Source organism: Melozone crissalis, unplaced genomic scaffold, assembly GCF_028551555.1.
Source record: "Melozone crissalis strain CALT ecotype California unplaced genomic scaffold, PUWL_Pcris_2 ptg000074l_1, whole genome shotgun sequence".
NCBI classification, from domain to species: Eukaryota; Metazoa; Chordata; class Aves; order Passeriformes; family Passerellidae; genus Melozone; species Melozone crissalis.
Genome location: NW_026535851.1, coordinates 683,172 through 709,235, shown reverse-complemented (window position 1 = coordinate 709,235; position 26,064 = coordinate 683,172). Strand labels below are relative to the sequence as shown.

The window sequence follows — 26,064 nt, the reverse complement described above, 5'->3', positions numbered from 1 at the left end:
ATTTCAATCTAGTTTTTAAACCAAATGTTACAATAATTTTCTGTAAGGTCATCTAAGCCCACAATTCCATATTCAGCTTAATTTTTTAGCTGTATTTTCTACACTTGAAAGATATTACACGTTATAAATGCCTTCCTTAACTGGTACTTCCTTTTTATGTGTTACTAAAAGAAGCAATTAAAAGTTTGAAATAGAAAGTATCAGATAAATACATGATTCATGCTGCAGTTTTCCATATGCTGACTACTGCCAACTTTACAACTTGGCGGATGCGGGGAATATCCCAGCTCTACTCTTGCAATCCTCCTCTAGGACCAGCAAGAAAATATTTTTTCAGGATTTAAACATCTTCTGGATCTCTGGTGTGCTACGGGTAAGCTCTCAAAATATAATTCCTAGACCAAACCTTACTGTAGCTTGCTAGACTCTGAAGTTTCCCACTTCCCAATAGCTGGCACATTTTCCCCCCTTCAGCTTTGAGAATCAGGTAAAAGAAACTCGAAACCAGCATCCAAACCGGGGAAATCTGCAGTCAGGCGGCAGGTGGGGACGTGCTGTTCTGCCTTGCAGATCATTTGATCCTTTTCAGGGGCTGCAGCGTGGGGAAGGCCAGGACTGAGTTTCCCGGTGTTATTCCAAGCCTGCCTGTGCCCGGCCCGCACGTGCAGACGGTGTTCCCCCGTGTCACACAGGCTGTCCCGGGCAGTGTTCCCCCGTGTCACACAGGCTGCCCCGGGCAGTGTTCCCCCATGTCACGCAGGCTGTCCCGGGCAGTGTTCCCCCGTGTCACGCAGGCTGTCCCGGGCAGTGCTCCCCCGTGTCACACAGGCAGTCCCGGGCAGTGTTCCCCCGTGTCACGCAGGCTGTCCCAGGCAGTGTTCCCCCGTGTCACACAGGCTGTTCCGCAGCCCCGGAGCGCTCACAGCTCACCTGGCCCTGGATCTCCACGCCAGTGACGAATGAAGCGCTGGAAGGCAGTCAGCACACACCCATCCATCGTCCTGGCACTGCCTGCCCGCTCTTTTCCTTGGCAACTTCACTCCATAGAGCTTCTGGAATGCATGCTTTTACACCACTTAGAGCCCTCCTCTTTCCATACTTTCTCCCATGGTAACCACCTTCACAATAATTTTGCTTTATGTACATACAGAACTAAGAGCTACCCGTCGCAAAAACAATTTCAAGTGATTTGTTAAAATTTATAGGATTGAACTTTATTCTCCTATCAGATCATCAATATATACTGCAAGTTACAATCAGAAGCAGTGAAAACAAGGTACAATCAGAAGCAGTGAAAAGTTATTTAAATGCTGTCACAAATTAAATAGCATTCCTTTCCCCATTTAAAGCAAAATGCTTTAGTGTGGCTTGTGAGTGTTCAGCAAGCAGGGGTTGTAAGGACACAGTGATTATCTCAAAGGATCAGACATTTATGCCACATGATTGTGTCGAAGTCAGCTGGCATTTTGGGAGTCAGTCTCTCTGGATGGTGTTTTTTGTTGCAGGAAAGACAGGCTCTAGGGTATTGTGGAGAGGAAGATACATGCACAGAAAAGAGCAGAAAAGCAGAGAGAGGCTAAAGAGAAACTCACATGGTTCCTAAATCCAAATTGTTTGGACATTACACCCTCCAGCTGGATGCTGCTGAGAAGGACCACATGGCCTATTTAACAAGCCGAGTGCTCGCTCGAGTAAGGCGCTGCAACTTCAGCTTCCAGCGCTGGGAGTGATTTACACAATTCACTGGTAGGTGGCAACACTGCCCAGAGCTAAATCCTGTGCAGACACGGGGGGGAAGGGATCCACAGCCTGGGTTAGCAGAGGGGCGACGCCAAAAGCACCGTAAACTCAAACTTAGATCTACTTAAATTTTTGAAGAAATATGACTAAGTCCTTCCTTTTTCACATACCGGTCACACTCAAAAATCTGAACCTTAAAAGAAAAACCTCCAGAAGAGCAGGGTATGTTTCTGACTGGCGGAAAGGACAGCCAGCCCTTTGGCGGTGTGACACGCCGAAAGATTTCCAAGAAAGGGGGGAGTAAGGAAAAACAAAACAAAGGGGGAAAAGCAGACGCGATGCAGAAGAGAGCCCCGTTCGCTCTGCTGGGAAGGACGGGCAGCCGCGGCAGGCTCGGCACCGCCCTCGCCCGCCCGCGGGGCCATAAGAGCGGGGCCGTTAGAGCGGGCGGCCGGAGTGGCGTTCGGCGATGCAGAGCGCGCTGCTGCTGGCGGTGCCGCACGGCGGCCGCACGGCGGCCGCATGGAGCGGGGCGGCCGCCGCCGCAGCGAGCCGGAGGAGGCTGACAAGGGCAGCATGAAGAGAACAATGTGAGCCCCCCCCCCCTGTGGTAGACAGGGAAAGGCGCTGCGGAAGATCTCGCGATGTCACGGAAAGCCAGGACCCTCAGATCCCCTCAGATAAGACCATCTGCTTCCCATAGATAAGAAACTAACATAGGAATGTAACCCGCCTAACCAAATTCCAGTAACTTTCCATCCCCTACCCAGTAACAGTCCACCTCTTACTAACCATAGATGGTAAAGACAGACCCACGCTGACGTAGAGACCCCTTAGACTATAAAAACCCAAGAGATGAGACAATAAACGCCTTTTGACCGTCCATCACATTGATGTCTGCGTGTGTCATTGGCCCGAGCGGCCCAGGAGAGTTGGGCCGCCGTGCCGTTTCCTCAGAACCAGGTCGCCTGCCTTGCTCCAGAAGGCAACATACTGGTGCCAAACCCGGGACTGCTGCAGCGCCCGGGGAACGGGAATTCTCCTGGTCAGAGGGCGGCGGCTGTAGCGGCGGGTCCGACTACAGCGGGAGGGACGCCTCCGGACCAGCGTGGACCATGGAATCCACAGCGAAGGTCGTAAGTCAGGCTCATGAGCAATGGGGAATTAAAGGTGAGCTCAGGAACTCTAATCTTGCTATTGCAAGGCTCCTAGAGCTGGGGACGATCGGACGTCCGGTAAATATATTATATTCGGGAGCGCGGGAGAAGTGCACTGCCGCCTCAGCAGAGGACTCTAAGTCCGCAGGCAGAGGTAAAAACCTCAGAGCGTGGGGGAAAGTAGAAGAGACCCTACGCGAGATGTTAAAAGAACAGGAGACGCGGAAAGCCGCGTGTACAGGTTTATTAGCTACACCAAAGCCGGGGGTGGGGGCCGCGACACAAACCGCCTCCGAGAGCGATTGGATTGAAGGCGGGAACATGCGGGGGCCGGGCGCGTTCCATCCCTTTCCGAGCCCGAGCCCAGACCCCCCGGAGCCCCCAGGAGACCCCCCCGGAACCCCCAGGGAACCCCCCGACCTTCCCACGGAGCCCGCCGGGTCCTAGCCCCCCCGCGGAACCATCCGAGAAAACCGCAGTTTCTCTATCCGTCCCTTCCCCGCCGGTCGCCGATCCAGCAGAAGAGGCAGAGCAGCGCGCGCGATGCTTCTGGCAGGGACCCGCGGAGAAGGCGCGGAACGCGGCCGGATGGTCGGACCCTGCCGGGATCGGTAAAAACTCGCCCCCGCCATGTGCGTTTAAAAATGGCGCCGAACCACATGGTGAGGGCGGAAGGGAGGAGGAGAAGGGCGGAAATGCAGTCAGCCTGCTTAACAATGCATGCGCGGGCGAGCGGGGAGGGGGGGCGGTCCCCGCACTAGAGTGCAAAACCAACCAGAGCGCTCTATTCAAATTAGGTCCTTATAGGGCAAGGACCTCCCCCGTCAGGAGGCGGGGAGACCCCCAGGGGGAGGGAGCGGCACCACCCCCAAAGGGAGGAGCGGGGTCGGAGCCGCACAAAACGGCACGGAGCGCCGGAAGTGTACCGGCAGTCACCTTCCGGCTCAGAGTCAAGTAACAGCTGCTCAGACAGCTCGGAAGAGCCGACCGAGCCCGGCTGGGACTCGGAAACCGAGAGAGCAGAATTAATGCGGTTTCGAGCGAAACCGAATAAAGCTTTAAACAATATCGGGAAACAATCGCAACACAAACTCACCGATGGGGGAAAAATAAAAGCAGCCTGTGGGGACCGGGCACCGGCAGCCTCCATGCACGCTTTCCCAGGGGGGTTGCCGGAGCGCGGGGGAACCAACAAAGGGCATATACCCCAGTTAACCCAAAAGAAGCCAAAGTGATTTCAGAAATAGGGATCAACTCAGTTGTAGTACCCACTCCTGAGGACGGCCTTTCTAGCAATAACGATCTGCTCAATTTTGATATTACGCAAATAAGCCGCATGCTTTTGATGGGGCGGGGCGGATTGCATTTAAGCAGGAATGGCAAGACGACCGTGTTAGCCCAGGCTTCCGGGGAAGGACAGCTAGTCAGCGAGCACAGCTTTCCCTGGCAGCACCCTCACTCCAAGCATCCCGGGCCCCGGGGAAACGGGAGAGGGAGGGGGCGCGTGGGCCACACTCAGCCTCCTCCCGCTGCAAATGCGAGACGGCCCAGCTACAGCAACCCCCAGTGGGGCAGGGGACCCTCAAGCCCTATGCCCCCACAGGGAGCAGTCAATTTTGCAGAATTCTCCACCCCTGTTAGGAAGGGACGTTCTCTCCTTGCTCGGATTTCGGATCACAAATTTACCACGAGGGCCACCGCTGTACACCCCCCGCTGCCAATCAAACTGACTTGGAAATCATCAGACCCTGTATGGGTTGAGCAGAGGCCCCTGACAGAGCCTCGAATGGCAGCCTTGCAGGAACAGGTCGATCGAGAACTGCAAAAGGGTCACATAGAACCCTCCACCAGCCCTTGGAACACTCCGGTATTCGTGGTCCCCAAAAGGCCCGGACAAGGCTATCGTCTCGTCCACGACCTGAGAGAGGTGAACAAGATGACCAGACCCATGGGTCCAGTCCAGACACTGCTACCCACGAACTCAGCCATCCCCGAAGGGCAGCCGTGTGCAGTACTGGATATCAAGGACAGCTTCTTTTCAATACCTCTGCACCCTGAGGACAGAGAGCAATTCGCCTTTTCGGGGGCATTTCGGAACGGCGAGCGGCCCAACCTTCGCTTCCAATGGAGAGTACTTCCGCAAGGCCGGGTCGACAGCCAGACCATATGCCAAATCACCGTGGACAAAGCACTGACGCCAGTCCGACACTCCTACCCCACCGCAACCATCATCCAGTACAAGGGCGACATCCTGGTCGCAGCACCATCGACAAGCCAAGTAGATCACCTGGTGACCACAGTCACGGAAACCCTTCAAGCCAACGGCTTCGAGATCGCGAGCGCAAAGATCAAGAGAGGACCCTGCGTGACCTTCCTGGGAGTAGGCATCACGAGCTCCCACGTGACACCCCCCGAGATGAAGATCAACCGAGACATCGAGACACTCCACAACGTGCAACGCCTGGTGGGATCGCTGCAGTGGCTTCGCAACATCGTCCAGATTCCTCCCGAGGTCATGGACCCTCTGTACGACCTCCTGAAAGGAAAGAACCCCTGGGAACCCAAGGAGCTGACACCGCAAGCAACGAGCTCCCTCGACTTCATCGAAAACCGGGTGGCCACTGGCACGCTTGCCAGGTGGAACCCAGCCATGCCACTGGACCTGTACGTCCACTTTACACCGAAGGGGGGAGTGGGAGCACTCGCCCAAGGACTTGCAGAAAAGGCCCGACCAATCCAATGGGTGGTCCTCGGAAGACCCGCTCGTGCGTTTTCCCCAGGAATCGAGTGCATCGCCAACCTCATCATGAAAGGCAGGAGACTCGCCTTGAAACACCTAGGGACAGAGCCGACAAGCATCCACCTTCCGTTTCGCAAGCAGCCCACCACGGAGTCAGCCACAATATCACAGTACCTGGCCCTTGCTCTCTCCGGCTTCGGAGGAGAAATCACCTACTCCTCCAGACCACCCTGGACTCAGCTGCTGACCATAGTCGACATGGACATGCCGCCGAAGGTCAAGGACAGACCGCAGCCGGGACCAACGGTCTTCACAGACGCTTCCTCCACGACTTCAACCGCAGCAGCAGTGTGGCAGGCAGGAGAGCAATGGCACTGCGTCAAAGCGTGTGACCCCACGCAGTCAGTGCAACAGCTGGAAGCAGCAGCAGTGGTTTTGGCGTGCGGACTCTTCCAAGACGAACACCTCAACATCGTAACGGACTCCATATTCGTGGCAAGGCTCTGCCTAGCCATGGCAGGACCAGGAGTGTCAACATCGGCAGCAGCCCTAATGCTGGAAGAAGCACTCTCCTCGCGACAGGGCACCGCGTCAGTCATCCACATCAACAGCCACGACCCAATCAAAGGTTACTTCCAGATCGGCAACGACAAAGCGGACGCCGCAGCAAAAGGCGTTGGGACCTTGCAAAGAGCCCGTCAACTGCACGAGTCGCTCCACATCGGAGTCAAAGCACTGGCGAAGAGATGCGGAATCTCGACGGCGGACGCCAAACATGTGGTAGCCACCTGCCCTCATTGCCAGAAGTCACCCCTTTGGTCCTACGGAGTCAACCCGAGAGGTCTCAAGCCCTCAGAAATCTGGCAGTCGGACTTCACCTGGTGCGAAATGCTGAAGCCCCGAGCATGGCTTGCAGTGACAGTAGACACTTATAGCGGAACGATCATAGCTACACAGCACCCCAAAACTAACTCCAAAGCCACAATCCAGCACTGGCTGACAGCCATGGCTTGGCTAGGTATCCCCAAGCAGATCAAAACGGACAACGGCTCCAATTTCACCTCCAAACAAGTACAGGAATTCGCCTCGAAATGGGGTATCACGCTAGTGGAAGGCATCCCATATAACAGTACCGGACAGGCCATAGTTGAGAGAGCAAACCAGACCATGAAAGCCAAGATAGAAGTGTTGGCAAAAGCAGAGGGCTTTGCCAATGCCATTCCCCCAGGAGATCAGGCACGTATGCTGGCAACCGCCTTGCTGGCACTGAATCAATCCCCTAGGGGAGATGAAACAAACAGTCCCGTCCAAAAACACTGGGCCACTCGAACGCTAGAAGAGGGCCCACAGGTGGTAATCAGAAACGAGCTAGGCGAGTGGGAACGGGGTTGGAGGCTGATGCTCACAGGGCGAGGGTACGCAGCGGTCAAAAAAGACGGCAAAATCAGGTGGTGTCCACTTAAGTCGATTAAACCGGACCTTCAGGGCGAGCAGAATGAGACTGACGAGAATTGCGAGTATTTGTTTACAGGACCTGCTCGCGGAACGTCCTCGTGATGCGTACTTCCCGGTTCCGGACGAAAGCGACAGACCACCAAGCCGCCAGGCAGCACCCGAGAGACCCGCACGGGTGAGACCCAAGCACCAAGGGTGTTTCTGTGGGATTTTGCTGTTGGGGCTAGTTGCCAGAGGGCAAGCCAGCCCAGACCACTACCCCCATCAGCCCTTCAGGTGGGTCATGCGACACCTTAGTAGGGGCAAAGCACTCAGAGAAATCGCCACACCGTGCTCCGCATCACCGACGGGTTTCCAGGACAGCCAAAGGTACACCCCTATTCCCCACACGTCAAACACTCGTACCTATCCTACTGGTGCCCAGCTTCAAACCCTGGGAAAAGCTACTGCAATCACCCAGGGTGGGGATACTGTGGGCACTGGGGCTGCGAAACCATAGTTACAGATGCCAGGCCATCGGGGCCTGGGTGGGATCCACAAGAGCCAGACAAATTCTTACAGTTCACCAGGGCACCCATCGGTTGCAAAATACCCCTCTTCTCTCACAGGAACTTCCATCGAAACCAACATAAAATCCCTAGATTTCAGGCATGCACCGATTACAACAGGATGGTCTTGCAGCCAGATCACCCTAGCTGGGCCACAGGACGGTAGTCCTTCAAGGGTCAAAAGAGAGGGAGAACGTGCGAATTATCAGGCTCCAACCGTCAGCACCCCGAGCAGTCGGACCCAACAAAGCGATTAAAAGCGTGCCGAAAGGGAGAAATGTAACCTACCCCAAAACCTTACCCACAGGGGTCAGCAAAGTCCCGACCGGTCAAGCGGAAACCTTTCAGATGAGCCGCTTAACCGAGCCAGACTCAGACCCAATCCTTCGCATGTTAGAAGCTACCTTCGTATCCCCGAACGAATCCAACCCTAACCTAACCGAATCCTGCTGGCTTTGTCACGATGTCAAACCCCCCTTTTTACGAAGGAGTCGCCTTAAACACTCCCTTCAGGTATTCCACAGCCGACGCCCCTCACCAGTGCAGATGGGACACCCCTCGCAAAGGAATCACCCTGAGTCAAGTCACAGGCCGAGGCAGACGCTTTGGCAATGCAACCCTAGCTAAGCGGGGAGGCAACATCTGCACCAAAATCGTCAAGCCTAACAGGAAAAACAATAAGTGGGCAGTCCCATCCGCATCTGGGAGGTGGGTTTGCCAGCGATCCGGAGTGAGTCCTTGTGAGTTCCTTCCCAAATTCAATGACTCTAACGACTTCTGTGTCCAAGTTCAGATTGTTCCTAGGGTCCTGTACCACTCAGACGAAGAAGTGCACCATCTTCTTGAGGGACCCAGCCAGATCCACAAAAGAGAAATATAGACAGGTTTCTTACAGTCACCTTCGGACCATGCCTGCTGAACAAGCTGGTCTCGTTCGTTCAGACCCGCCTGGAACGGACCAACATCCTGTACCTAGGCCGACGACAATTGCTGTGAATTCAACCGGAGAATTCAATCAGAGAATTCAACCAGGGAACACCGTCAGTCACAAGATCCTCCGAACTTGTCTGGCAAAAGCTTACTCAAGTTTCCCAAGACTCCTTTCCCTTGTCCAGTTACAACCTCATACCTCACTTCAGTACCTATGTATATGACTACCTCATTCATTTGTGAAAAGGGGGGGGGAGATGTGGTAGACAGGGAAAGGCGCTGCGGAAGATCTCGCGATGTCACGGAAAGCCAGGACCCTCAGATCCCCTCAGATAAGACCATCTGCTTCCCATAGATAAGAAACTAACATAGGAATGTAACCCGCCTAACCAAATTCCAGTAACTTTCCATCCCCTACCCAGTAACAGTCCACCTCTTACTAACCATAGATGGTAAAGACAGACCCACGCTGACGTAGAGACCCCTTAGACTATAAAAACCCAAGAGATGAGACAATAAACGCCTTTTGACCGTCCATCACATTGATGTCTGCGTGTGTCATTGGCCCGAGTGGCCCAGGAGAGTTGGGCCGCCGTGCCGTTTCCTCAGAACCAGGTCGCCTGCCTTGCTCCAGAAGGCAACACCCCCCGCCCGCAGGACGGGAAGCGTTTTCCTTGCCTTCAGGGGCTGTGGGTGACTGCTGCTGCAGGAGCCGCCTCAGGGAAAGCGCTGCTGTCTAAAGCTCTGCGAGCTGTCATTTTAAACAAGCATATCCCTCTTCTTTTTCCCAGCATTAAAGATTGGAAAACAAGACTGAGCTACTTCCTGCAAAACTCTTCCAACTCTAACAAAAGGAAATCTAAGAAGGCAGGGAAACACCGCAACTACTTTAGGTAAGTTATGAGAAAGAGACTCTGTTTAAATAACTTGAGTGTTCTTCAAAAGCAGTAAAGCTTGAGCAGTGTAGGCTAATGTTCTCACTCTCTTTCTGCAGACCTTCGCCTGAAGAAGCGCAGCTGTGGTCAGAAGCCTTTGATGAACTGCTTGCTAACAAATGTAAGTTTGTCTTTAAAAGGTAACATTTGGGATCAAAGGGAAGGAGAAGTTTATGTATCTGTAAGAGTGTGCTTCATTTCATGTCAGTATTGTACCTCTCACGTAAAGAGCTTTGGTTCTGGTCTTGCAAGTTAAATGCTTTTAACTTCTTAAAGCCAAAATACGTAGAAGTGATTTTTTTTTAATGTAAACTAATAATAAAACAAAGAATATCTCAGTAGATTTTGTTTCTTTCTTGAAATCCCCACAGCTAAAATCATACCTGTTAGCTTGGCTTTGCCAAATGGGAGAAGGATGTTTCTGTTGCAGACATTTTTCCACAGAAATCCTTTCTTTCAGATTTCTGTATCTTCTGGGAAGCAAAGGGCCCCAGAAGATGAATGTAAACAATTATTATCAGATGCTGTGGAATGTAACAGGGGCACCTTGATTGGCTCATGTTTGTATGTTTATAATTAAAGGCCAATCACAGCTGCAAGCTGGGGACCGAGTCCCTGGACACAACTTTGTTGTAGATTCTTTCTTTCTATTCTTAGCGGTAGCAGCATCTGCAAACTTCTCTCTTTATTCTATTTAGTATAGTTATAATGTATTATATATCATATATCAATAAATCCAGCCTTCTGATCAAGAAACAAGATTCTCGTCTCTCTCTCACCAGCAGCGACCCCACACAGGGTGCTGTAATATGTTTCTTCCCTGAGCTCACTGCATAAGCAAAGCAAATGCTTTCCAGTTATGTGGAAAGGATCATGCAACATGGGTTCAGTGATCTTGGGGTTTTACTGTAGCTCTGCAAGAAGCAGCATTCACTAGCAAAGCAAAATGACTAAGAAATAATATTACTATTTGCTCTTTGAGCTTTAGTCATCCTTTCCATTGAAAGAATATTCCAGAGTACTGTAGCAGTCATTTACTGCAGGGTAAAGGTTAACAGAGGAGAGCTTATCTAGAGAGAAATGGTTTTTTTTAATGCATTCTCAGAAGGAAACATAACCATAGAAATGGGGGTTTTTTTGTGTTTGCCTAAGAAATGACAAACTCAAAGGGTCATCTGTGAAGCTGTTAAAGCATTAACTTGCTTACAAACATAAATTATGTTTTTTTTATTGCCATGATATTGCTGAGAAAAATAGACCTACAACAAAGCATTCTGGTAGAAGCTGATATTACCAATAGGTAACATCAAGGTTCCTGAAATAGTTAATTGATGATGAATATTTTTTTCTTTCCTTAGATGGTCTTGCTGCTTTCCGAGTTTTTTTAAAGTCTGAGTTTTGTGAAGAGAACATCGAGTTCTGGCTGGCCTGTGAGGACTTCAAGAAAACGAAATCGCCCCAAAAGCTGACATTGAAAGCAAAAAAAATCTACAATGACTTCATTGAAAAGGAGGCTCCCAAAGAGGTAAAGAAAAGCTGCTTATACACAAATGCTCTGCTGTACGAGTTCTCACAGCTGTTATTTTTTTGAACTTAAGATACAGATGTCAAACTGCATTGTGCATAACCTCCCTGTTAATGTCTGGGTCTGAATACAAGTGCCTTTTCACCAAGCTGAAAAATGGCACAAGCAGCATTGCAGAGAATTTCCATTTTAACTGTGAAAAGATAAATCTGAATTAGCTTTGGTTTTGTGCAAAAGAAGAATTTTCTTAAAGAAAATTTGACCTAATAATTTGACCCTGCAATAATGGGGGCTTACCTTTTTCACCTCTTCAGAAGTAGTACTGTGCATTAACACTTACTTGAATTCTGCTCTAAGGAGTAATCTTTCTGTATTTCAGATAAACATAGACTTCCAGACCAAGAACATGATCGCACAGAACATCCAGGAAGCCACCCATACCTGCTTCAGTGTGGCACAGAAGAGAGTTTACAGCTTAATGGAGAATAACTCCTACCCATGGTTTTTGGAATCTGAATTCTATCAGGAACTGTGCAAGAAGACACCTATCAGCAGAGCAGCCCAGGGCACATGAGAGATGGAGAGGAAGGAGAAGCAACCTCTGGGCTGGTGAGGAAGCCAAGCCACAGCTCGTGAGCAGCGTCCCGACCCAAAAGGCTGGAGCACTGAGCACTCAGTCTGTATGCCACAGTGCAAGGACAAATATTGACTTTGGTGCTGAGCTGATGGCCCAGAGTGACGCTGTTGGAGGGTGTTCAGGGGAGATGGCAGAGGTGTGCCAGCCAGCTGCTGGCACTGCCCTTCTGCCAGAGCTGCAGCAAGAGGTGGCTGTGCAGGAGCCCTTCTGTCATGGGAGCGATGTAGCAGGTCTGGACAGAGCTTCCTTCTTGTGAACAGAAGCTGCTCTCTGCACTCAGGCACTGCTGGGAGCTTGAGTAATTGGTTGCCTATTTATTTTTCCTAAACATCCCCCAGTGGGATGCTGTTGTCGGTGGCCCAGTGTGCTCACACCGGTTCTGTTACTGTCTCGAGCTGCCAAGAGCTGTGCTGGGTTTCTGTGTAACTTCTTCACAGTAACAGCACTGTGAGGGGAGGAAAGGATAGAATAACTCTGTTCCCAGAGGAACAGGTTCTGCAGCTAAAGTATGCAGGGCTGGGTTGTGTCAGCAGGGCTGTTGGGGCCAGACTGAGGGCAGAACTTGGCCAAGGCGAACAGGAGCTGTATAGTACTATATTTATATGTGGATTATGATTGTGTTGAATGCTGCAATGTCATAATTCTGTCTTGAAGACAGCAAGCTTCAATGAAGTTTTATTGTTTTTAATAAACTATTTTGGTACAAAGTTTCTTTTGTTGCCCAATGTGTGTTGCACACACAGATAAACACTGTCTGGCACTGGACTCCAGAGTATAGGGACTGTGGGTCCTGAGTGAGATCTTAATAGGGCTAATTTTAAAGCAGTTAGTTCTTAATCTATGAATTGAGTTTTCTGTTTGTTTTTTATTAACAGAATAAAAACCTTCAGAGCTTGAAAGCTTAACAGGGAGACATGTTCAACCACATCCTCTGTCCCAACATGTCTGTGAAGCCAATCTCTAAGACATGCTAGGCACACATTCATCTACCCATGATGCCAGATCAAACAGAGCTGCAATGCTGCTGTAGCTCACAGGATGACGTTGGGAACACAGGCACCCATGGTACTGCACTTGCTCCTGCCCAACAGCTCTTCTTCAGAAAGGGTTTAGGAGGATTTTAATATCACAAAACCTGTGCAAAGTCAGGAGAGGCACCAGTACAATAAAGGCTTTTGACTCCCAGCTAGGTGACAGTTGCTTGGGGAAAAGTTACTGGTCATTGTTATTCCATGTACTATTTTTTCCAAAACCAGTCTCTAGTTAGCTTTGTGGCATCTGCATTTCAGGTCTGTTTAGGTCCTGGCTCTAGCCATTTTTATTCCAATGCTCAGTTTCTCTGCTTTAATTGCTGATTTCATGTATATCCACAGCAGTCACTTCTATAACACTACAGCTTTCCAAGCATCAAGAAAATTCTAACTGTGTTTTTTTCTACTTCAATTACACATCCAAAAAGCTGTTCAGAAGCAGTTCCTTCAGGTCCCTATATATGCATTGCAGGAGAGGAGCCTACAAGAAAGATGGAGAGGGGCTTTTCACAAGAGCATGGAGTGACAAGAAAAAGGGGAATGGATTCCAACAGAGCAGGTCAGACTAGATTAGGTATTAAGAGGAAGTGCTTTGCTATGAGGGTGGAGAGGCATTGGACTAGGTAGCCCAGAGAAGCTGTGACTGCTCCATCCCTGGAAGTGTTCAAGGCCCGGTTGGACAGGGCTTTGAGCAGCCCGGTCTGGTGGGAGATTTCCTGCCCATGGAAGGGGGGCTGGAACTAGATCATCTTTAGGGCTTATTCCAACCCCAACCAGTCTATAATCACATGAGGATTCTATGTATAGTGAATACATACATACCCGCAGATGTACACGTCTATTACACTGGCTCTGTGCATAGAAGTTTATTTGGTATGGCCCCCACCTTGCCATAGGTGGCTGGGGCTGTGAAAGCCAGCTCTCATGCAGCTACATTTGCTGATCAGTTAAGTCCACATAAAGAAAGCACAAAAAACCCCTCATCCCAATAATTTCCTGCAACAGAGGTTTTTTACTAACAAGGGAAAACAGATTTGGGCTGATAATTGCTTTTGTAATATAACAAAATAATAAAAATAGCATGCAGTATACCTATTAAAGACTCAGACCTGGGGCAGGAATAATTCCATGAAGATTCAACTGTGACAATTTGTGTTGTGGTAATTACCCACATTTGCTGGTGTCTTGTTTAAAGGAAAGAAACATTTCTAGTTTCAGCAGAACAACTGCCTGAACAACTCATAGCACAGTATGTAGAGGAAATTAAGTGGGGCTGTTAGGCCTGGCATCCCTGCCTGAGGCTGCCCTGGGGTATTTTTAAAATCTGACTCATGAGTATTGAGCATTAGCAAGGCCATGCAGGCAGCTCTGCAGCTGCCACAGAGCGAGCCACTGGGCTCACAAAGCAACCGAGCCATGCTGAGTCCCTGGCACAGTCTGTCTGCAGCACAGAGAGGCCTGGCTCCACAGCCAAGCTGTGCAACAAAACAACCTGGTATCAAGGGTTGCTTAAAAAAAACAAAACCCTTGATAAAAGAGAAAAAAAATTAAAACATCTTGTTTGCAAAATCCAACACACAACATTCCTTCCAATTGCTGCTTTTCCATTTTTAATCTGTTTTCCCAACTCCTAGGAGGAAGCTTCACTAGAAAACCAGGTAATACAGGCATATTGGGAGTGCTGCAACCCGAAATAATGATATGAGCATTTCCTGTGGAAATAAAACCCAAACAATTGCTTTAAGAGATGCTGGTTCTGTACTCCAGGCAGCCTTACAGCTGCAGTTAAAATTGGTACTCTGGTATCAGTATCCAAAGGCAACAAATAATAAACTGCTCCTTCCCCCACAGCCTGTCCACGTTCACACACCCCCAGTTCCACCAGGCTGCCCACAGCCAAACACACTGTGATGGCAGGGATAGGACTGACATGGGGACAGGATTGGCATGGAAGCAGCAAGGGGAGAGTGACAGAATTGGGGTGCTCTGGGCCAAGGTCTGGGTGCTGCTCAGCAGCTGGCCAGAGCACTGTCCATTTTTTAGCAGGTTATAAAACTGCTCCTGCCCACATTCACTATTTGGGATACGGGCTGGAGCTGCCCAGGTAGAAAAATAAGAAGGATCTCAGTGAATAGCTGCGAAGGAGCACAGAACCTGGACAAATGCGTAAACAAGCCTAGCATTGATAGGTAACAGACATTCTGCAAAAAGCTGAGGAGTGAGAAGTGGGCATCTGCAGGAGGGCACCCCAGCACCTGGGTGCTGCCTCCAGCCACACAGCGAGCCCAGATTGATCCCAAGCAAGTCACTGCCAGCTCATGCCATCCTAACATACCTGATAACTGCACATAGGTCTGAGGACCTGGACTTGCTGAAACACCCCCACTGTTGGAGCACATGAGACAGAAGTCTCTCAGAGTCCTTCAGCGAGAGAAAGAAATGCAGGGTTTGAATTAGACCCTTTAAAGAAGCTGAAATATATAAAACCACCTAGAAATGAAGTAGAAGTGTAACTTTAAGTAAGTCGAGGCAGCACTTTAAGTAAGTGGAGGAAGCAGTTAGTTATAGTTTTAAGTAGAAACGTTTCCTTAGGAGACTGTGTTAGCTAGTAAGGCCCTAAAACCCAGTTTAAAGTTCAGTAACTTAGCTCCAGACATAACGAAAACATAGCAGAACATTGCTTGCGTTTCTAGATAGAATAGATAGAATTATTCATGTAAACAGATAAAGCTATATGCGTAAATAGATAAAATTATATGCATAAAACATTTAGGTAATAACTGACACTACTTTCGTATTAGTTTTGTACTACTTTTGTACATTAGAATTATGCTAAGATGGTTTAGAAAGATATGTTTTAGAATTGTGTTTTTAGCTGATTGGTTGTTTTATGAATTAAATGCCCCTGTAATGGGGTGCAAGGAGAATGAAGAAAAAGAAGAAGAAGAAGAAGAAGAAGAAGAAGAAGAAGAAGAAGAAGAAGAAGAAGAAGAAGAAAAATGGCTGTTATTCCTCCTGCTGCTGCTGCTTCTTCTCCATCATCATCATCATCATCAAGAAGAAAGAAGCCTGCTACTGCTGCTCCTTCTCAGAACTTTGGACTCTATGCCAGGGACTCTATGCCAGGTAGCAGCTGCTGCTGCAGCTTTTGTTCAGGAATTTATGCTAGAAAGCTTTTAGCACAGACTTCAATACCTTGAACTCTTTGCCTTTGAGACCCAGCAAATCTGGAATAACAGCAACTTCTAACTATCCACATACAACTGTTTTTAAATCACAATGTCATAATAGTTGGTATTTTTCCTAGCTGCTAGAGGCAAGCAGTTTCCCTGATCATGTATCACATAAAAATACACCTGTCACCTTTATGACAATGAAGAGAAATTCATAATTGCAACTGGAGTATCTCTAGCAATTCCTCAAACAAGAACTTGAAGCAAAGACTACACAATCATTTAAAAAAGCAGTAAATCTAATTTTTTAAGCCATCCACATCATTTTGAGAAACTAGGTCAGGAGTTTCAACTGACCGCATCCAGCAACAATTTGGGTTTTGAAGGGCTTGCCTAGACACCACAGCACAGGGCAAGCTGAAGGAGAGTCCTCTGTGCTGCCAAGAGGCAGCGTGTAAATTAACCTTCTAAAGAACAACACCAAGGCTGCTGACCCTCATCAAGTGCTCTGTGGCGCAAAGACTGGAGAGGGCCTCTGAAAGCAGGGTGAGCTCAGCAGCGAGGATGATTCACCACTCCAGGAGAATGGGAAAGCAATTCCATGCAGAAAACAAATGATAGTGCAGGGATCTTGCTCCACAGATTTGTGTATTGTGGCTGAAAAATAAAACCAGACTATAAATACAATCAATCTGCTTCTCCACTTGAAATTGCATCTCTTCCTTTGGAAAAGGGGACACTAATGATGATTTAAAGGGTTGTATAGGCACACATGTATGTGTGTGAAAGGGTTTCTCGGATGAGACTTTCTGATTTGGCAACTTGAACAGAGAAGAACCGTGACCTTTAGAAATAATTTTAGGGTCTTCTTTTTTTTGGTCTTCCTGTGATTCAAGAGGGAAAAACTGGTCAGAAGCTGGGAGAGCATTCCAAATTCAATTTCCTTCAGGTGGCACAGCTAACATGTGCCAGAGAGCCACAAGGCTTCTACATCAATGCAAGGTGCATTGCAGAGACAGGCCAGAAACGGGGCTGGTGGCAGTCCTGTCTGCCTTATCTACAGCTTAGGATGTTTATCCATCTGGGAGCAAGAGCTGTATGGGAGGCTGCACCTACAGCAACATTGACAGGGGGAAACAGAGGCATCTCAAGGCTGAGCTTAAATGGAGACCCCTCCAATGGGCAGCAGGTGGGGAGTACAGGAGGGACTGGGCAGGGCAGTTAAACCTTAGGGTCTTGACACAAAGATGCAGATATCCTTTTCTGAAAGTTCCTGGGCCATCCATATCAACCCATCAGCTCAGACTGTTTCTGAGGGGGCTCCACACTCAGATTTGTGGTGAACACCCTCAGCAATTTGCCTCATTGAGTTCTGTAGCTGTGATAATTGGCATTACCCTGAGTGCCCTGACTGGGAAATGAGGGCTGGTCAGCCCAGGAAAAACAGTCCCACTGTTAACTTATGAAGGAGTTTCAAATGTGAGTCCTTTGGCAATCTTTCATTAAAATAATCATTTGGATCAGAGTTTCCAACAGCTACAAAGTACCCATGAGCATCAATTAAAATATGTTCCATTAAAAATATTAAATATTCCATTCTAGATAATCTAATTGACATAAATTAGTACTTAAGTTTCCCAGCCAGTTTTCCCACTTGAGATCTCATGGAATAAGTTGCGTTTCTGTGTTACAGATTTAGACTAGAGAGCAGCTTGTTGGCTTTTTGGATGGGAGCCTGCCTTTGGGCTTCAAGCGGACATGGTACTATTATGATTTTTACAGGGCTCGGAAAGTCAGCTGTCCAATATGGAAAAGACATTCGGGAGCAGAGTGGGCAGTTTAATGAGCTGAACACCCTTTGCCTTTGTGGGCATCCAAGGGAAATGGAAATACCAGGAGCACAGCAGAGGGGCTGTGCTGGCACCCTCTTGATTTGACTATTACTTTTAAAGGCCCTTGGGATTAGCGGGTTCGATGGGAGCGACCGGAGCCGGTGGGGCTGAGCCTGGGAGGCGAAGGGGCACTCGGGGAGAGCCGTCCCCAGTGTCCCGGGGCCATCCCAGCTGTGGCATGTGCAGAGCTTGGCAGCTTCCCCACTCTCAGCAGGCTCTGTACCGCATCAGGGAGATTCTGTGCCGGATGTGGCTGCCCTGCCTGGCACCTGCCCAGCCCAAGCATGGCTGTTGGCAGAACTTGGTTTCTGCTGTTTGCTGTCTCTGATACCTGCTGTGGGCTGGGTCTAGGCGTCGGCACACAGGGAGGAGTGCTTGCCAGGCAGGACCGCACTCTTCGGTGGCCTTTGGCTGCCATCGGCACACCGAGATGTCATTTTTGTTCCTTGCCCCCCTGCAGACTGCTGGCTTTCAGAGCCGAGTCCTTCTGTTTTCAAAAAGAGAGACCGGCTTGCTCAGCAGCCAGAAGCCCTTCAAGATGAAAATGCCAGATAAATGTGCAGCGTAAATGGGTCACAGTTGAGAGCTGAGGGAGAGATCAGCTGTGACTTCAGGAGCAGAGAGTCACAGAGCTCTGTGGAGGTCAGAGTGCAGTGACATAGTTACACAGTCCCGCTGGCTGCAGCTCTGTGATGCTGTGGAGATTACGCATGTTCCAACAGGCTAATGCCCATGTGAAAGCATAGGTCACTACTGCAAATATACAGAATATCCCAATAAAGGCTTCTGGCTTCACTTTTTTTAGAGCGAAACACAAAGTGCTGCACAGAGCTGGCTGTCAGAAGGGATTGGGTAGCTGTCTTGTAGCTGTTTGAGCCCGCAATGTCTCTGAAGTGTGATGTTCTGAAACACAAACTTGTAAACAGTTTCTCCTTTTGTATGTTTCCTTATAAAAACAAACAAACAAAAAATCACAGTGGTATAAACCCCACTGTGCTCTGGAGCAAGCAGCTTTTGCACACTGAAAGGTCTCTTGGTCTGCTCCTGCACTGTAACTTTTGGAGAAGGTACCTACACCTCATATGCAAGAACTTTAGTAAATCTCTTTGTAGTTTTTTTGTCAAGGATGCTAATTTTGGGAGAACCTCCTGAAAGGGGCTTTCACCTGCCTTCCCTTTTCATGGCTGGAATAGGAAGAAATATGCTTCTTTATCAGCTCTATTGGACACCACAGTTATCAGTAATTTCATTCTTGTGAGAAAACCAAACATTTATCAGGGCAACAAACTAATGACAATGCCTAGTATTGAAAGAAGCAGCAAGAAGCAACTACATGATTTGCAGCCTACATCCTGGCTGATGCACCTGTCCTGCAACATGCCTGCTGCATTTAACCAAGACTAATTATTACGTAAAGTCTACTTGAGCAAAGTCTATTTTTTATGATGTTCATCAAGGGTTTGAAAATGCACAGTGTTGGATCTGCTGCCAAATAACCCCAGAGCAGCATGGAACTCCTGCCCTGTGCAGAGTTAAGAGTCTGCAGAGGGAAAACCAGCTCAGCATTGCCCAGCTGACCGTCAGTGGGATATCCTGCATCCAGGGATAGCCAGAGCCCTTCTCCAGCCTCCTTTGAACCAGGGCCTTGACACCCCTGGTTCATCCCCATGGCCTTACTCTGTGATAGAGATGGGGAAACCAAATCATTGATTGTTAGTTAAGGGATGTATGTAAGACCTAGAATGACATATTAGGAAATATTAAATACATATCCTCAGTTTTGTGTGGGGCAATTATATCAATCTAGAGCATCCAGAAAATCTCAGTTTATGGAGTATAACTGAAACAGCAAAGCAGGAATTATACCCATAATAGCCAGCTCCTAAAGATAGCACCTAGAAACCCCAGAGGATGGTGAGTCTCTCTGAAACACCCCTGCAGCAGTCACTGGTACACTTTTTAGAACAGGAGTATTACTCCAGCCCAGCAGCCTAGCTTAATTACAGGAGTACTGGGATTGAAGAGAAGCACCCCTGGCACAGGAAGTGGATTCCCTAGGGAAGACAGAGCATTCCCACCAAGCCAACCACTCGGCTGGCAGCATGGTCAAAACAGGACTTTGCAGAGGATGGCTGGCCACTAGTGAGGGGAACAACCTGCCAAGCATTTGCTTCAGCCCTGTGAATCACCACTGAGTGAAGGTTTCAGGGTCAGGCTCAGGATGGGAGTCATCCCCTGTTTCCACATGAACAGGTAGAATTAGCATGGACTTGGAAAGGAGTCCCTGTGGAACATGTTTTCCACCAGGAAATAGTAAGTGACTAACGATGATGGCAGTCAACAAGTTCGGAAATAGTGACCAAAGACAGCAGCAGCTCCTCTGAGTAAGCACAGGACGGGGGAGTATTGCCCTGCAGCTGCCCGGGGGAAGGGCTGGGCTCAGGCAAGTGCTGCTCGTGACAGCCAGAGGGACAGGAATCAATGCTACCAGAAACAATCAAACATGAGGGGAACAAAGTACTATTTACAAGCAAAGAACATATCAGCTGCAGGCTTTGCATGGGGTCTCAGTGCCACAGACAACAGAGGAGAGTGGAAGAACTGTCACTAAGGAAGCGTGGATGTAGCTGAGAGCAGACTGCCAGAAGATAGGAAATGTTCCCCCCTTCAGATCAAGGGGAGCTTGCACTCCCCAAGGGTAGAAATAATGCAGCTGCTTTGCTGCTTTGCAGACAACAAAGCATAGCTTGTGCCTGTGGGACTTAGTATGGCCTAAATTACTTTTTCCGGCGACAAGTCTCTTGCAGAACTGACATAACCACAAATGAATACACAGGGTTACTTTAATAGCAGTTTACCCCAGCCACATTAGTGCAGCTTTTTTAAATCTCACCATGCTGTTAACATGTGTATCAAAGGACCTGGAGTGACATCACCAGCTGGGTGACAGCTGCTTGGTCATATCCTCCCCAGTCCCACCACACCAGGATATGCCTGTGCTGGGACAGCATCAGCATTCTTCAGTGAGCTTTCCACAGGGTGTTGCTAGCTGCATGGATTCAGGGAACTCTGCTCAGACAAACGAAGGATGTGTCTCTCGTTGCGCTGTGGTCTGACGCACCCAGAGCAGCTGCTTTCCCGAGAAGCAGGACGGTCACACTGTCACACTCCCCCGCTCCCTGCCTGTCCCTCACTGCCCTTGCATCTGATTTAGCAGCTGTGCAGCTGCTGTGGAGCTGGATGAGCAAGCTGGTCAGGCAGGAAACTGTTCTTTTTTTGGTGGATTTGTTTTCCACAGAATCAGATCACTGATGCAACTTAGCCTGCAGCCACCCAGATGCTAAACAAGGGTGACAGGGAAGAGAGGGACACACTGGTGAGACATGGCCTGAGATACAGGAAGGTGTGGCTGACTGACGTGTAGGTTCAAGTCCCTCATCACCGCTTTGTCATACTTTTCCCTTTAGACTCCACCTCCACCTTGCTTTGGTGCATCTTCACAAGGAATGCCATCCATCTGGAAATGGCATTCTTGATTTTCTGCCCCCCCTTTCCTTGATAACCCAATGAGACTGGTCACAGGCCAGCACCTCAGGAGATATTTACAGACTGTGGGGGCAGCTGAAATGGATATCACCAGCAAAACTGTGAATGTGGTGGTGTTCAGAGAAGGGACATCTTGGGTCATTCATTAAGAAAGAGAAGGGCTGGTTGGCTGGTTTAACATCCAAGAAATATTTAAATTTTACAGATCACCTGAGCACCTACTGGTGTAAAATCAGAGGTACAAGGTTCAATTATGGCCTGGAAATAATTTTAGTACATTTGTAACGTGACCTGACCTGAGTCACTGGTGTAATTCAAATGGGCAAAAGTGTCAATGGACAAAGCTGCTCAGAACATTACCATCCTTTTCCAAAAGCAGCCCGCCTGGCTTCCAAACAGGGCTGGAAAAGCGCTGATGGAAATTCATATCTTCCAGCAGTACATCTTCATTTATTTAGTGGCTTTCTGACAACGAGCAGTTTCCAGAACAAGTAAAACTCATGCTGTTATGGAATAGGATACACTGCCTACAGTGTATTGATTTTTATAAGGAAAATATCAGACCACAAATCTGCTGCCAGGAGACTGTTTTAAGTGATTTAAGTAGGCAGCTTTTTTTTTCCTGCTTTCACCAAGCAGTGATACCTTCCCAAACTAGTTAGGATCATACTGATTTACTCAAGGACCCAGTATATTTGAGATGAGGGTTAGTTCTAACTTACTGTGTTGCTGCATCTTTCTTCATGCAGAGTTTATAACTATTCTGCCCCTCTCAGGCACTACTCATAACACAGAAAGTGGTTTACTGGCAGCAGGTACAGCTCAGCAACAGCAGCTGTAGCTGATGTTATTATTGACTGTAGTTACTGGTTACATTTTGACTGGGGCCGTACAATTTTAATTGAAGCAAGCACTTTAACTGCTCTTGCTTGAACAGCTTCAACTTGCACCTAAATTTGCTCAAGTTTCAAGGAAATTTTATTTACAGCACTTGTATGTTCATAACTAACCAGTATTTCCTACTTTAGTCTCTCCCAAAGAGGCAGAGACGCATTACTTGAAAATGGGGTTGAAGTAAGGCAGTGCTATGATGGATCCCTGATGCAGTTTCAGGAATGCCAAAAGACTTGGATAAACTGACACAGCAGATTATTTCCCTTTCCCAGAGCCTGAAGACTGATGATAATGATTTCTATTCTTGAAGTCTTCCCCAGCTACTGTTTCTATTTACTGCCATAGCTGCAGTATTACAAAACTCAGGGAATCCTTTTCACCCACATTTTCCCCTTGGCAGGAGCAAATAACATCAGCAATACCAGGTATCCTTTTCCCTCCGTCATCCTTTTATGAAGAAAGAACCCAATCTGTCCTTGATCGCTAAGAGCTGGATCTGATGTACAGAAAGTAACTGTGAGACCTTGGAGCCACATTTCAAACCCGGTTTCTAGTTTGAAATGTCTTTGAAATGTAACTTTTCCGTATCACCAAATGACGGCAGTTGCTAACGGGCACACCTTGAGCCGCAGCACAGCTTTCTTTCCATTAACCTTGGCAGCTGCCACCTTCCTCCCAGGAAGAGCATCTGGTTTTCCAAAATAGATTCCTCACACAAGCAGCATTTATATTTCCCAATTAACCTTTCACAAGAAGTCAGGTTTTGTCTGAAACTGGTTTTGGAAGCTCAGCTAACATCACTTCAGTCACATCACACCTGCAGTAATGCCCTCTTGCTTTCTTCCAGGGTAAGGATCAAGCACTCCAAGACCTACAGCTCTGCTGGAAAGTCTCAGCTTCAAAACTTTCCTTCATTTGTCATAAAACCATAGAATGGTTTGGGTTGGGAACTTTAAGATCACCTCATTCCCGCCCCCTGCCATGGGCAGATACACCTTCCACTATCCCTGGCTGCTCCAAGCCCAGTCTGACCTGGCCTTGAACACTTCCAGGGATCCAGGGGCAGCCACAGCTTCTATGGGCACCGTGTGCCAGGGCCTCCCCTCCCTCACAGTAATATCTAATCTAAACCTATTCTCTTTCAGTTCAAAGCCATTTTCCCTTGTCACTACATGCCCTTGTAAAAAGTCTCTGACACAAAAGGCTAACAGGTACAGCTCTTGATTTAGACCCAAAATAAAGCACAGTGAGTTACATTCCAAGATGCCAGAGCACTCTGGAGGTGGTTTAAAGCATTTTTCTTTCCAACTGGTGTTATGTAATAAATCCAAGTTATTAATTTATAACTAGGTCTGGTGCGCCCTTGGCACTATACCATTGAAATAATTACACTCATTTCAATGACTGACCATATACATCTACCTATCAGCTAGTGCTTGGAGAGTAGTTACAATCTGTAAAGTCTGTGTTTAAAATACAAGTGTTTGTTAATATTAAAATAAAACATATATGAGATTGCAACTCTTTTGAATAAATAGATATTCCTCTCAAGTTTAGCCCTTCAGAAAAGCCTGAAATGCAAATCAAGCAATCAGCCACAGAAGCGTTAACTCCATCTTTTCTCATTGCTCCATCTGACCATGTGTACAGGGATTTCATAAGCATGCAGCTAAACACATTGAAGAGGGAGTTATTTATTTTTTTATTTTTAAAATTAAAGCTGTAAAGACAAAAAAATTGAAGCAATGCAATACTGGGTGTTAGGAAAGGCTCAACAAAGGGCACAAGAAACTAAATCAATTTAAATGCATACATTATACTTATGCTTACAATCCTTTGATATTCAAGACTAACCAACACTGTTTCAGGAAAAAAAGTATTACTCTGGACATAAAAGGGAAGGTTTTGTTCTGCAACATTAAGCACAATTGTTGTACTAAGTTCTGGGCCATTAGTTTTGAGTTAATTTGGCATATGTGCAAACTCAAAGTTGTCACTTAAAACCTAGCCTCTTGAAGAAAAGCTTGCCACATTTTCATAGCCAGTGTAGTGTGATGATGGACAGGCCTGGCAGCAGAGGCACCTTTCATCCTGTCCTGGAGCAGCCCCAGGTTATCAAAAAGCTTTTCTCTCTACTCTACCTGCGGTTAGCAGCCAACATCAGCTTTCCAGTTCTGCAGATTTATGGGTTTTCCTCCAGAAAGATATTTGCTGAGAAGTTGTGCCTGATAAATGGTGACCATGTTTAATAATTAAAGTCTGGGGAAAAGGTGGGTGACACAAAGATCTTTCAGCTTCCCGGGTGCCCAGTCACCTGCAAGGGCATGTGAGAAATGGAGATGAGAAACCTCATTTTGGGGACAAATACAAAGAAATAAGAAAATACACCCTGGCTTTGACTTGACTCTGCCCTACAACAAGGCTAGCACATTTTTGTTACAAAAAGAGAAGTTATTGCTGTATCTTTCTTGCTTCTCAAACTAAAATGAGGCCTTTTAAACAGAGTATAGGATTTTGCTAAAAAGAGATGGTTGGTATAAAGACTGGCATTTATAAACATCAGCGTAACAGAATTTTCTATCCAAAATATCCTCTCAGTCCCTTAGTCTGGGAAAATATGAAGCAATTCAATGAGGTTACAGTGATGACTTGATTTACTGGAAAAAAAGGAATTTAATTCTTTCCACAGTTCCACTAACATTTTTTTCATCAGAGAATTTTCTGGAATAAGAAATGTGAAATAAAATAAGCCAGAATATTCAGCCCATAATAGAAATATTCAGGTGCTGGTACCCAGCTGTCTTTTCCTTTCCTTTTAGTTTAGCCTATTCAGGGAAATACATTAAGCTTAAATGGACTTTCATATGGAGTAAGGTTCCAGGAACACAAATATTCAGGAATCACTTTAAATCTAGGACAAACCCGAGCTAACTCTAAAGTAATTTCCTAACACTAGATCTCATTTTATTGCCATACGTTACTGGGAGGAGGTGGAAAATAGAGAGACATACAAAATGCCCAGGAGACATTAGAACAGCTTTCAAAACCAATTTTAGCTTCCCTGTGCTCTCGCTGCCTTCAGCAGCTAGCACTTAAGAAAAATCCCGTTACCACAGCAGACAACTTTCCTTTTCAGAGATTTGTTTCCCACAGAAAAGCCCATGGGAACAGGATGAAAAGCAGAAAGCCCCGGATTGTGAAATCAGACCGATGTTCATCTCCACGCTGCCCTGGGAGCTGGCAGAGGGTCTGTCCTCAAGAGGGATTTCACACCTTGTACCCCAACGGCCAGCTGGGGATACAAGGTGTGAAATCCCTCTTGAGTTTTGACAGGTTTTAATATTTTAAGCCAAGAAAAAAAGTGGCAGAGGGGCCTGTTTATAATTTTGCAAATAGTGCAGAGGAGTTTAAAAAAAAATCAACAAAACAAGCCCTCCCTGCTTCACACAATGCGGGAAGTGTCTGGCACCCAACTACATCTGCTGGGAGGCACATCTAAAACAAACAAGAGAGAACATGTCCTTGCACACTCTGTAATTAAACTCTGGATCATCCAGAGGCTGAAAGTATCAACAGCTTTAAGATATGACAGGTTAGATTAAAATAAAAAAAAAAAAGAAAAAGAAAAAGAAAAAGAAAAAAAAGAAAAAGAAAAAAAAGAAAAAGAAAAAGGAATTAGGATGAGTGATTACTAGAGCTGATGGCCTGCTTGCAACAAATCTCCAAGCAGTGGTTTGCTGCCACAGCGCAAAGAGAGAGGGATCATCTTGTCTTTGCTCCCTTCAGCTATGCTAAGGAAGACAAGGAGCCAAGTTGTGTGCCACTGTGCAGAGCCCCCCTAAGAGTTACAGGGATCAGTTG

General features: G+C 47.5%; 1 protein-coding gene across 1 annotated transcript; it reads left to right on the top strand.

The window, feature by feature from the left end:
* Positions 1–2,206: 2,206 nt before the first annotated feature.
* Positions 2,207–12,360, top strand: LOC128946101 (regulator of G-protein signaling 2-like). Its single transcript, XM_054290005.1, is given in 6 exon segments — positions 2,207–2,248; positions 2,251–2,330; positions 9,362–9,463; positions 9,565–9,626; positions 10,864–11,030; positions 11,410–12,360. Coding segments are annotated over 6 exon segments (645 nt in total). The 5' UTR covers positions 2,207–2,209; the 3' UTR covers positions 11,605–12,360.
* The last annotated feature ends 13,704 nt before the right edge of the window (positions 12,361–26,064 follow it).